The sequence below is a fragment of the Halichoerus grypus genome, chromosome 15 (assembly GCF_964656455.1).
Source record: "Halichoerus grypus chromosome 15, mHalGry1.hap1.1, whole genome shotgun sequence".
Taxonomy (NCBI): domain Eukaryota; kingdom Metazoa; phylum Chordata; class Mammalia; order Carnivora; family Phocidae; genus Halichoerus; species Halichoerus grypus.
Genome location: NC_135726.1, coordinates 3,843,681 through 3,855,739, shown reverse-complemented (window position 1 = coordinate 3,855,739; position 12,059 = coordinate 3,843,681). Strand labels below are relative to the sequence as shown.

Here is a 12,059-nt window from a genome sequence, read left to right as displayed (position 1 = left end):
CTATTGCTGGGGTGCCTGCCCCTGTCCCCTGAGGTCCTCCACGGGGTCCTCCTCGGCAGAGTGCTCTGTGCTCTCCTCCTCCTCATCTCTCCTCTGGCTCCGTATGGTGGTCTGAGTGCTCTGAATGGTTAACGGTCATCAGCACAGCATCAGTAATATTAAAGGCAGCGACAAGTATCGAGCACTTTCTAAGAGCTTCTTGTAGATTTGTTCACCTGGTACTCACCACAACCCTATGAAGGGGGCCCTGTTATTAGCCCTACTTTGCAGGGGAGGAATCTGAGGCACAGAAAAGTTAAGGTACTTTCCTGAGGTCACACAGCTTGGGAGCAGTGGGTTTGGACCCAGGTGGTCTAGCTGGGGGCCGTACTTGCTTCACTGCCTTTAGAGAGAATTATTCAGGAAGCCTGCCGCCTCCACTGTGGGGCAAGGCTCCCCCTGGCCCCCCACTCACTGAGTGACTAAACCTCCCCTGATTGGCATGAGGCTGCTTAGAGTCTGTCGTACTTGGTTGAGCCATCAGAGGTCTTCCTGCAGAAATAGAAATGTGCTTTGCGGAGCTTGTAGGAGAACATGGAGTATGTGTACCATCTGACTTTCTGAAAATCTGAGAAATTTGGACTTCTGAAACCCATGGGCCCAAGGGCTGGGAAACAGGAGTGACCTGTCCAGAGAGCCCTTGCTTCTCAAGTGGACACACTTCAGGATGCCTCTAGGGGGCGCTCAGGACACACGGTGGCTGCACCTGCCTGGTGATGCGTGTTACTTGTATTTCACTTTCGGGCGAGCCCAGGTCAGACCCTAGGGCAGGTCTACACACTCTCTAAGCAGTGCCTCCTCCTCAGGACCTCATGCAAATCCCTGTCCTCAGATGGCCTCTCCCTCGTCACAGGATTCACACTCCCACCCCCAGTGCTCACCTGGCCAGTAAGAGCCCACGGGACAGCTGGGGAAGGCGTGGTATCCTTGAGTGGCCGAGCATTGTAATGTCCGTAAACCCCATGCATCTTGGCTCTAAAATCCTGCCCAGGAGAGACCAGGATGGATTATTTCCAATCAGGAAATGAAGGAAGGGGCAGGGGGAGGGGGGCAGGGGAAGGGGAAGAAGGTAATGCACGGCTGGTACTACCAGAACCCCACCTGGACTAGGTCCTGTCTGGGGGCTTCCTGTGCGTTCCTCCAGGTAATCTACAGTAGCCCGGTAAGTGGGCGTCATCATCCCATGTTACAGACGGGGAAACAGGCCCAGAGAGTCTAGGGAGCATCTATAGTCACACAGAAAAATTAGAGATTGCTCTTGCCCCTAAAAGAATATTGTAGAGAGTGGGGCGCCTGGGTGGCTCAGTCAGTGAAGCGTCTGCCTTCAGCTCAGGTCATGATCCCGGGGTCCTGGGATTGAGCCCCACATCGGGCTCCCTGCTCAGCAGGAGGTCTCCTTCTTCCTCTGCCTCTCTCCCCACTCATTCTCTCAATATCTCTCTCTTTCTCTCTCACTCTCTCTCAAATAAATAAAAATAAAATATTAAAAAAAATATTGTAGAGATGAGTGAGCACACCAGAGCCTATTTGGTCTGCATTTAATCTCATGTGGTGGTTTTAAAGCCTACCCACAAATTCTTTGAGACTTTGCCCATCAGAAGCTGGAATATAATTCTCCCCTTGAATATGTCCTTAGTGACTGACTCACTTCTAAACCATAGACTGTGGCAGAAGCAACACTAAGTTACCTCTAAGGCTAGGTCATAAAAGGTGATACATTTTCTACCTGCCTCTGTCATGGGATGCATGCTTTATTTTTTTATTTTTTAAATTTTTTTTAGAGGTTGGGGCGGGGCAGAGGGGGAGAGAGAATCTGAAGCAGGCTCCATGCCCAGTACGGAGCCAGATGCGGGGCTCAATCTCACGACCCTGAGATCATGTCCTGAGCTGAAATCAAGTCAGACACTTAACCCACTGAGGCACCCGGCCGCCCCAGGATGCTCGCTGTAGACCAGCTGTCATGCTATGAGGAAGCCCACACCAGCTGGAGAGGCCTCAGGGCTGCAGACCCCTGCGGACCCAAGCAGGTGGGCCTGTGTGGGGGTGCAGCTCCTGCAGGAAGTGACCCAGGACCCCGAGCTCAGAGGCGCCCTGTGTTTCGTCTAATACTCTGCTGTCACTCTCTTGAAACTCTTAATAATCATTGCACGAAGGGCCCACATTTTCACTTTGCACCGAACACTGCAAACCAAGAAGCCTGTCCTCTATCCAGATAACAGCCATCATCTATCAGATATGGGGGAGGGAGCCTTTAACGTGACTCCAGCCCCAGCTACCAACTGATGAAAACCCAGGAAAGACCCACATAAGAGCATCCAGCTGAGCCCACCTACCCCAGAACCGCAGAAGATAATCACAGTGAGCGATAGCTGTTTGAGGGCACTGGGTTTGGCACAATGTGTTACGGATACATCAGCTCGTGCTTGATATTCATCAGACGAGGTGGGGATGATAAGCACTTTGTCTGCATCTAAACTGTAGCAAGCATCGGCCTGGGATGCCTTTTGTCACTGGTGACTCATTTGTTTGTTTTTAAACACCTGAGTGATGCTGAACAGGTTGATATTCCAGAATGATAGACTTGGGAAAATCCCCCACCTCTAGTTTTGGTAGCCAGGGGCAGATATTTAAAAGAATTCATCAGAACGAGTCTTCAAAATTCTAACAATTGCAAAATGTTGCCAATAAAATGGCTTCTATCAAGATACCTAAACTCAAATTGAACCCCACACCATCAAGTGGAAAATGGGGCATTTGAGGGGTATACCTCCAGGTCTCTCTCCAGGTCATAGCTCTCCAGGATCTGGAAGGCGCTGGAATATACCTCCACCGCTTTGGCATGGAAGACCATCTCGATGGTGACAAAGTCTGAAAAAATTTTCTATGGGGAGAGAAGCCCAAATAACATAAGCAACACTGTCACAAGGGGATTCGTGGGGTCATTGTGAATATGGACAAATGGGGGTGGAGGGTGTTAGCTGTTCTTATGGGGACAGGTCATAGGCCCATGTTACTTTTAATTTATTTTGTTTAAACAGACAATACATTCCCATTCAAAAGCTGTCTTGCACGGGAATTGTTCTGGAAACGCAGAGGGCTTTCTGAGGGACGTCCTTTGCGCTGCTCTGTCACCTGGGCTCATCTGCACAGGCTTTGCTTCTCTCACTCTGAGGACAGGTGTCTGCAGGGGGATGGCTACAAAACCTCCGGCCTCTGTCCCCCCTGGGCTATGAGTGGATCTCACAACCTGACGAGCCAGTTCGTCAAAACGTAGTATTGGCTTCTCTTGATCAGATGGTTCTGCTCAGCTCAGTGAGCTCTTACAGAGCTCCTCCTGCGTGCCCGGCCCCAGGGAGGGCCCCCACTGCGTGCCAGGCCTTCGCAGAGGCTCCCACTTTGCTTTGGGCCCCGGCAGGACACAGGCTTGGTGCTGGGGCGGGGGGAGCTTGCAGTTTGGAAACACCCCACTTCACACAAACATTGGAAGTCCCTGGTGGAGGGGCGGGCTCAGAGGAAGTCCCCAAGCCAGCGTAGGAGAGGAGAGGGGAGAGGGGCCAAGACGGATGGCAACACGTGCCTCCTGGCTCCTCCCCGGCCACCCCTGGGAGGCTGGCCTCGTGGTCACCTCTGCAGATCAAGAGGCAGGGCCCAGGCCTTCTCCTGCCACTCACTGGCATATGGCCCGAGGAAATGACCGATCCTCTCTGAGCCCCAGCGTCTTCATCTGTACAGCGGGGACAAGGGTGGCCCGAGTTTACAAAGCCCTACAAGAATCTCTTAGCACAGCAGTTCTGTCTGGGCTCCCCAAATCAGCCCCAGCCCTACCTGGGAGTTTGTCAGAAATGCACATTCTCCAACCCCACCCAGCCCCATGGAATGGGACTCCCGGGTGGACCCATCGCTGGGGGATCTGTGTTTTAAGCAGCCCTCCAGGAGATTCCTGCCGCACGCTCAGCTCTGCGAACCCCCGTATGAAAGCATCACTTACACGCTTTCACAGAAGCCAGAGAGCTCTTTTGTAAATATGATCACTTTATTAGACATGGGACCTAGACCCGATACGGTGATAAACATTACCTCCAGTTCTGAGTTTCTGCTCTTTCAGAACTGGGAGGGCTCTCTCGGGGATGGCTTGGATAAGTGCCTCTTACAAATTTAATCCCCAAAGTTTAAAGGATGCCTATTTTAAACTGCATTCATCTGTTGGTCCCTAACTGTGGAAGCCAAGAATCTCATCCCCAACTCTTGCTGGCACTCCACAGAGCCCTGCTTTCAGGCCTTCATAAACATCAGGTCCTTAATAATGGCCTGCTGTAGTTTTAGGTCCTGCCTGCAACACAGATGCTTGAGCACTCCTCACCACGGGTTCTCTCCTTGTGCATTCAGTTCCCAGATATTGCCTGAGTACTGCAAAGTGCCAGGCCCTGGACCCAGTGCAGGGACCCAGCGGGCACACGGCAGGCAGGCGCCACGTCGTGCCCCATGTGTTCATGCCCCGTGGCACGGACATGCAGTGTGGGGGGCAGGCATGGAACAGCAAGGTGCCCCCCCAAAACTCTTCACTCCGTAATGATTTGCATGCGTCATGGGTCTTCCCCAGGGTGTCAACTCCATGAGGACAGGGGCCTTGCTCTTCTGGCTGTGATGTCCCAGCTCCAGGCACAGTGCCTGGCACATCGTAGGTGTGTGCTACATTTGTTGGATTAATGAGTGAATTAAAGATACAATTAACTCATCCCCTTGGGATAACTGCACCAAGAGGGAGCAGAGTAGTGAATTAACATCAGGGCTGGACTGAACTGGGGGTCCGGGTGAGTTTCCCTGAAGATGAGGAGGTGTTAACTTATGCAGAGTGACGGCAAAGCCTTCTTGGCAGAGGGCACAGCCTGTGCAAAGGGACTGAGGTGTGTCTCGGGGTTCTGTGCACCTGAGCTTGATTGATGCGTTCAGGATAAGGCTGGGCTGGGGCTTCCAGAGGCTTGGGGAGGATTTCTACCTTTATCCTTAGAGTAAGAGAAGTCATGGGAGGGCATTTAACCCAGGAGTGACGAATTGCAGCCGCCTTTTGTGAGATCCTGGGGCTGCAACTGAGAGTGGGGGGCAGGTGTCGAGAGTGGGTGCAGGGATCCCTGTGACCAGCTGGGGCTCTGGGCCCAGGATTCTGGGTTGCGCCGCAGGGGGCGGGGGTGTGGAGGGAGGCATCACCTGTCCCCCCGGGCTGACCTAAACATGGCTGGCTCAGTGAAGGGCAAGGAAAGGAGGAGGAGGTCAGAACAAATGCTGTGGGTCCTTGTGCGGAAAGTGGGGGACTTGGTGGGGGACAAAGTCTGCCAAATTCTCCCAGTGGGGAGCTGGGCCTGGGTGCTCAGAGGCAGGGCCTTCCCCCTGCAGCCGGGATTAGGCCAAGATGAACTGTCCTGGGAGCCCAGGACACACCTGCTCACGTACACACGTATGTGCTCACACATATGCCATGCACACACGTGCGTGCACACTCACACACATACACAGATGCACACACACGCACATGTATGAAAACACTCATACGTGAGGCCAGAGTACTTCTAACACAGGGCCGACCCCACCTACCTGTAGGTCCTTCAGCTTCTGCTTCTGGAAGGTGTCGATCATCTCCTCCAGCTGGCGGGTGGTGCGGCTGGCATCCGCTGAGGCCCTCTGCACACTGGTCTCTGCCTGACTCCAGGGGTAGAAGTGTCATGGGGTGGTTCTGGCCTTTAGACACTATTCTGGGTCACTTTCCGTTCTTCTTTTGGGTCCTCTCTCCTGCCTCATGGACATCTCTTGCCAATTTGGTCATCGAAGGAAAGACCAAATAGGACCATGGTGAAAGGGCCAGGCACTGCTTGGATGGACCTGCTTCCTGGCTGTGTGACCCTGGGCAAGTCACTAAACCTCTCTGAGCCTCAGTTCCTCTTCCCTGTAAGCAGGGGGCAGTAATAACACCTGCTTTGCAGGGTTGTCGTAGGAATTAAACAGTGGGCACCTGCTGAGCTATTATAACAGGTGCTCCACTTTCAATAATAATTAATTCCTGCATGTGGAACGTTTTTAGGTAATTAAGTAATTCATCTGACCCGACTCCTCACCAGGCACACGAAGAACCTGGATTTTAGAGTCAGACACCCTCAGAGTGGAGTTCCAGGTTCGCCCCTGGCCTCCCTTTTGTGACCTTGGGCAGCTCCCCTTTCTTGGTCTTGGTTTCCCCATCTAGACAATGGGCATGAGGCTAGAGGTGCCCACATCCAGCGAGCATTCAGTAAGTAGCCCTGATAAGGAGGTGGGGGCATGAAGGGTGGTGACTTGCTGGCTTACTGATCAGTGTGAACGAGGGGACAGAACCCAGGTCTCCAGAGCCCCCAGCCCACTGCTTGCCCTGCACCTTTGACCTGCATCCTGAGCGCCAGGCTCTGCACACACCTGCCCAGGTAAAAGCTCACCTGGCTGTTTTGTGAGGTCATTCGTCACCTGCATGAGATTCTGCCTTCCCGCACAGCCCTAGGGCACTCACCTGGGACTGAGAAAGGTGCTGTTAAGGAGCCAGGTTAACCAGCAGCCCTGACCCAGAGGACTGCTGTGAGAAATGGCCACCCTGGCCCAGCAGCCTCAGGCCCGACCTCCGGGGAAGGATACGATCATTTGCCTGTCCAAAGGGGACTTCTGCCTCAGTTTCTCCAGTTTTTCCAGTTGTTTGATCTCGTTCTTCTGGACTTGTTTGAATTTCTTGATCTCGGCCTAGAGGACAGAGGAGGGCTGTTTCCTGGATGTCTGGTGGGCCAGACCCCGTCGGGCAGTGTCCCCTGCTCACCCGTGTCTGCTTGATGTGCGCCCCGTACAGTTTCAGGGGGCTGACGACCTTGGTCTCCAGCCTCTCGACCTGGGGGAGCATGGACACACAGAGAGTCAGAGCAGACAGGACCAGGGAGGTGCGTGCAGCCTGTGGGGCCTCCGGCCTGCATTTAGAGAGTGCCACGTGCTGCATGACAGGAGCCCGTGAGGCGCTGCGGAAGCACGAGACACCCTCCCTCGCCCCTTAGAGGGTTGTGAGCCCCCGCCTCCGCTCAGGGCTCTGCTTCCCAAAGGCTGGGGTGATACATTTCATCTCATGAGCCTTGTTACCTCTCCCATCAAATGGGTATAACTACTGTGCCCACCGAGGGTGTCATGACAGTTCACTGGGAGTCACTGCAATTCCAGTTCCCCAGACTGCCTTATGACCTCGCTGCAGGGACTAGAGAGACTCACTTGGAACACAATACAGCCTGGGATTCAGAGCTGCCTGAGCTGAGCGCGCTGTGCAGGCCCCCCCACCCCCCGAGGGCACAGCAGGATCTGTGAGGGGGATGCCTCACACCCCTGAGTTGGTCCCTAACTGAGCCAGACATAGGAGCCCTCCCATACCTTTCCCCTGGGCCCCTTAAGACCCTGATTGCCCGCCACCACCCCCAGGGGTTCTGAATCAGCACGTCCTCAGCGTGACCCAAGATTCTGCATTTCTAACAAGTTCGCAGGTGAGGCTAATGCCTTGAGGACCAGTGGCAGGGGGATCCCCTGAAATCTTGGCTTGCCAGATGGGCCAGGGGATCTGGAATCCCCACCAAGCCCCTTCCTTCTCCTTGTCAAGGCTTATGACCCTGCTGGGGTAAACACAAATCTTAAATAATAACAATTTTCCCAGGAGTCAAAAGGAAAAGAGACTTTTCCCCTTGCTTTCCTTACAGCATTTTCTTTTAGAAAACCTGCAGTTGTAAATCCCTTTCTCTGTGCCTTTGGGGCTTATGTAAATCTTTTTAAAAGCTAAATAAGATTCTTGATGGTTTACAAGCCAGGCATGGCAGGTATCTCTTTGAAACATAAACATGGAGGACGGCAGGTCTCCGGGGAGTTTGCTCTGGGGCCTGGCTCCAAGCTCTGACGACCTGCTGGTCCCAGAGATAGGAGAAGTTTTACTTTTCCTTGGGAGAGAGGCGATTCGCTGACACAGGCGGCTGCCCTGCCGACAGCAGTCCCGTGGGACCAACGGTGCCGTCTGGTCGCCTCTCCTGAGACGGTGCGCGAGGGGTGGTTTCTGCACGACTGCGTCGGGGAGTGAGGTTTCTGAATGCAGACACCTATGTATTGCCCGCAGTGGGTCTCGTTTCGTGCTTATTCAAAAGAAAAGCTGGTTGGATCTTGTCTGCCGTCACACAGGGCTTTCCTGGGCTGGCAGGTGTGTATTTTTAGTCATCTAACACCCCGCTGCCTCCTCGCCCTCCCCCGCCAGGATTTCTGGGGGTCCTGGGCCCCGGAATGTGCCTCCTGCCTGGGACTCGCAGAGCCCACAGCTGCAGCCCTCAGGCCTGGCTTCCTGGGCCCCCTGGCTTCCTGGGCCCCCTGACTTGTCCGGCCTGTGTCCAACACTGCAGAGCCTCCAGGCTCTCAGTCCCATAAAGGGCGGCGCGACCCCAGGGAGGGAGTGGTGTGAGTGTCCACCCTTCAGGGACGCCTTTGGAAGAGGTGTTTGTTAGCTGTGGCCCCAACAGGGCGGCTCCCACCCTCAGACCCCCACCCTCGTCCTCCTGGGCGACCCGCCTACCTCGGCCTGCCGGTAATCCTGCACCTTGGCCAGGTCCTCGGCAAAGCTCCTCACGGTGGCCCGCAGCTCTGGGTTCTCGGTGTTGGCGAAGTCGGTGAGCTGCTTGACAAGCTGGTCAGCCTTGTCCCGCAGCCGAGCCGTCCTGCGGGTGTAGGCAGCCAGCAGCGAGCAGAACTGGCCAAAGTACTTCTCGGCATTGGTCACGGTGTTCTCCATCACCCTCACCTGGCTGTCCCTGGGGAGGAGGGGGCCTGAGAGGCTGTTCTGGGCCGTGACATCCAGGTAGGTCAGGACAGCGACACAGGGGTCACCTACACATCACCTGCCACCTAGCTGTCGAGCACCCTGCCAGGTACCTGCTCCCCGCTCCCCCAGTAATGCTCACAGTTCTGTCAAGGCAGATTTGGGAGACCAGCTGGACCTGAAGGCTGATCAAATGGCTGGAAGGAATGCAAAGGGTGCTTTGGCTCCAAATCCAGCCTGACCCTCCCTGGGACCCTTCCTGGGGCTTTGATCTTCCTGGGGGAGTTATTCTGTCTTCCAACCATCCCTGGCTGCAATGGCCCCCTCCCTCCAAAATCCGCCGATTCTGCTCCACGCCACCACCCCCCCAAGCTGTTGAGATTCTCTCCCTTCTCTGAACCCTGAAGGTTTTTAAAAAATTAATAAACTTTTTTGGGGGGCCAGTTTTAGGTTTACAGAAAAACTAAGGGGAAAGTACAGAGAGTTCCCATAGGCCCTCCCCTCGGGGCAAACATGGTTTCCCTGTTATTATCAACAGGGGCTGCATTTTTATAGAAGCACATGGAGTGGTTCAGAGGCACCCTCGAGTTTGCAAAGCTCAGAGGAACCAGGCGCCAAAACAAATGGGTAAGGGGCAGGCAAAGCTGTAAGACCGCATTGATAGGATCAGGGACGGTGCCACAGGGGCGCGGTGTCTGGTGGGCTTGGAGGCACAAAGAGAACTTTCCCAGGTGAGCAGATGAGGGAGAGAGGGGATGGATCCTTTGAATTTGGCCACCCCAGAGCTGTGGGCAATAATGCTGGGGAAGCAGAGGTCAGACTTTGGATGCTTCCCTGGGCTTCCCTTGACCTTGAGGTGGGGGTGAGCACCCTTTACCCATCTCTCTTGGTACATCAGGCCCCCAAACCCTGCTTCCCCTTCCCTCCCAGCCAAGGCCAGCACAGGGCCACTCACCTGGAGAGAACAATGCTCATTGTGACAGGAGGCACCAGCTGTCCTAGGCTAGGGGAATAAGGCCAGGGCCCCAGGGGTCCCGCAGGGCTGGGCGCAGCTGTGTCGGCTGGGCTCAAGGGACGCTGCCACCTGGTTGCCAGGCAACATGGCCACCCACAGCCACCCTGGGAGGAGCCCCAGCTGGTTGCCTGGCAACCTCTCCCGAGGCCAGCCTTGCCCAGCCTCGCATTGGCTGGGGGGAGGGGTCCCAGAGAGCCCCGTACCCTTCGTTTGAGGGTGGAGGTTCTGCGGAACCAGGCAGTGTGGAGGTTCCCTAGGACTGGACAGAGGTCAGATTTAGGGGAGCTTGCTTGGGGCTCAGCCATGAGGGGCTGCCGCCCAGCCTTCCCCAAAAGTCTGGGAGCAGCAAGCAGGGTCCTAGGATACCTGGTTACTGGGGAGGGGCTGTATGGGAAAGCACAGAGTGAATCTGGGGGGTCCTGAAGCCTTGTAGCTGAGTGGAGGGGACGGAGCCCCCAGCCCAAAGGGACTTCTTTAACATTTCAATCATCATCTTATTTTTCCCCTCATTTATAAAAACAGTTCTTGCTCATTGTTAGAAAAGTAAGAAAGTAAAGAGGACACAGAAAGAAAATCCAAGACCACACGATGAAACTGTACTAAGGTATAACACATTTTACTAAGTGGAAGCTGTGTATCTTTCACTGTATGTACATTTTACCTAAAGCAGCATGAAGGTCGCAACACTAAGAGATGCGGCGGGAGGAGGGGCAGGTGTGGACCGAACCCATAGCAGAACGTTGGCAACCCTCTGGGCTGGGACTCCCTGGATGCGGCCGTTCATTTGGTGTGTCTGCAGGTTTTCAGAGTGGAGAGGCTTTTTTTTTTTTTTTTTTTTTTTTTTTTTTAAGCACAGATAAAAGCAAGGACTTTAGAATCAGCTAAACACAGGTTTAAATCCCAGACTCCAGCCCTGCTGTGGGACCTCGGGCAAGTCACCTCCCCTATAAAATGGGACAATATATCCTTGCCTTGTCCTCGTTGGGAGAAAGAAGTCTCTGGTGTGAGGGTAAAGGGACAGGGCAGGGCCAGACTTGCACTGCGGTTCCCTGCACATCGGCCCAGGGTGGTGACCGTTCCCCCGCGGCGGGTCCTGGGTGCCCCGTCTCCCTGTGCTGCTGCCTGCCTGCTCCCTACACTTGGCTGTGCCCTGTGTGCCAGGGGCAGCACGTAAACATAACTCAGCGTCGTCCTGTGCGGCAGCTCCGTGTGGGGCACGCCACTTCCCCTGACCGGTGCCCTGAGGCTCTCCCCTGCAGGACGCTGGGCGGGCTGGGGCCGGAGCTCCTGTGCCCCCACTTTGTGCAGCGCACCGGGTCCCATCCCCCTCACATTCTTGGCCCCCTTCACTCTTGGAGGCTGTGCTGAGTTGAAAAGTGTCTCCCCAAAATGTCCCCTAGAACCTCCGGAAGTGACCTCTTTTGGAAAGGGGTTTTTTGCAGATATAACTAGCTGAGATGAGTCATGCTGGAGTAGGAAGAGGTCTAGTCCAACGACTGGTGTTCTTATAAGAAGAGAAAGCAGAGACCCAGGGAGACGGCCGTCTGACACAGGAGCTAAGACTGGAGGGACGTGGCCACTGGCCAAGGATGGCCGGCAACACCAGGAGCACGAAGAGGATCTTCCCCAGGGAGAGGCACGAAGGCTCTTCCCCTGAAGCCTTCAGAGGGAGCTCAGCCCTGCCCATACCTTGATTTTGGACCTCTGGCCTCCAGACTGTAGCATAAACCTCTGTCGTGTTAATGCCATTTTGGTATGGTGGCCCCAGGACACTCGCACACCCCACTCCCTCCCCACAGCGCTGCTGTGTTCCCACGTGGTCAGCCTCTCCCCACAGGGGCTGGTGGCCTGCCTGGTTTCTCCGGGTCCTCTGACTTCTCACCTGCGCCCTATACTTTTGATGATCCCTTTGGTTGATGAATCCCCTCCTGAGCAAGCCTGGTGGAGAGTCTCGTCCATGTTGAGAGGCGCCCACATGGAGGAGGCGCCTTTGCCCTGGGTTCTGGATCTGGTCCCTGGTCCAACAAGCATCCCTGCTCTGTGTCCCTGTCCCTCCACGCTCCTTCCTGCCAGCTTCAGCAGGAGCAAGCCTCTCCTCCTGATGGAGAAATTGCTCCCCAACTGACCCCCCCAGCCCTCCTCTACTACTCCCCGCTTCGTGCAGCTTTG

At 55.0% G+C, this 12,059-nt stretch overlaps 1 protein-coding gene across 1 annotated transcript; it reads right to left on the bottom strand.

Annotated features, from left to right (window-relative positions):
• Positions 1-9,921, bottom strand: CIBAR2 (CBY1 interacting BAR domain containing 2). Its single transcript, XM_078063523.1, has 8 exons — positions 9,831-9,921; positions 8,633-8,867; positions 6,866-6,934; positions 6,697-6,792; positions 5,629-5,745; positions 2,807-2,920; positions 921-1,022; positions 1-120 (listed from the first exon to the last, which is right to left on the bottom strand). The coding sequence occupies exons 1-8, from the start codon at positions 9,848-9,850 to the stop codon at positions 1-3; spliced, it is 873 nt and encodes a 290-aa protein (XP_077919649.1). The 5' UTR covers positions 9,851-9,921.
• Between the last annotated feature and the right edge of the window lie 2,138 nt (positions 9,922-12,059).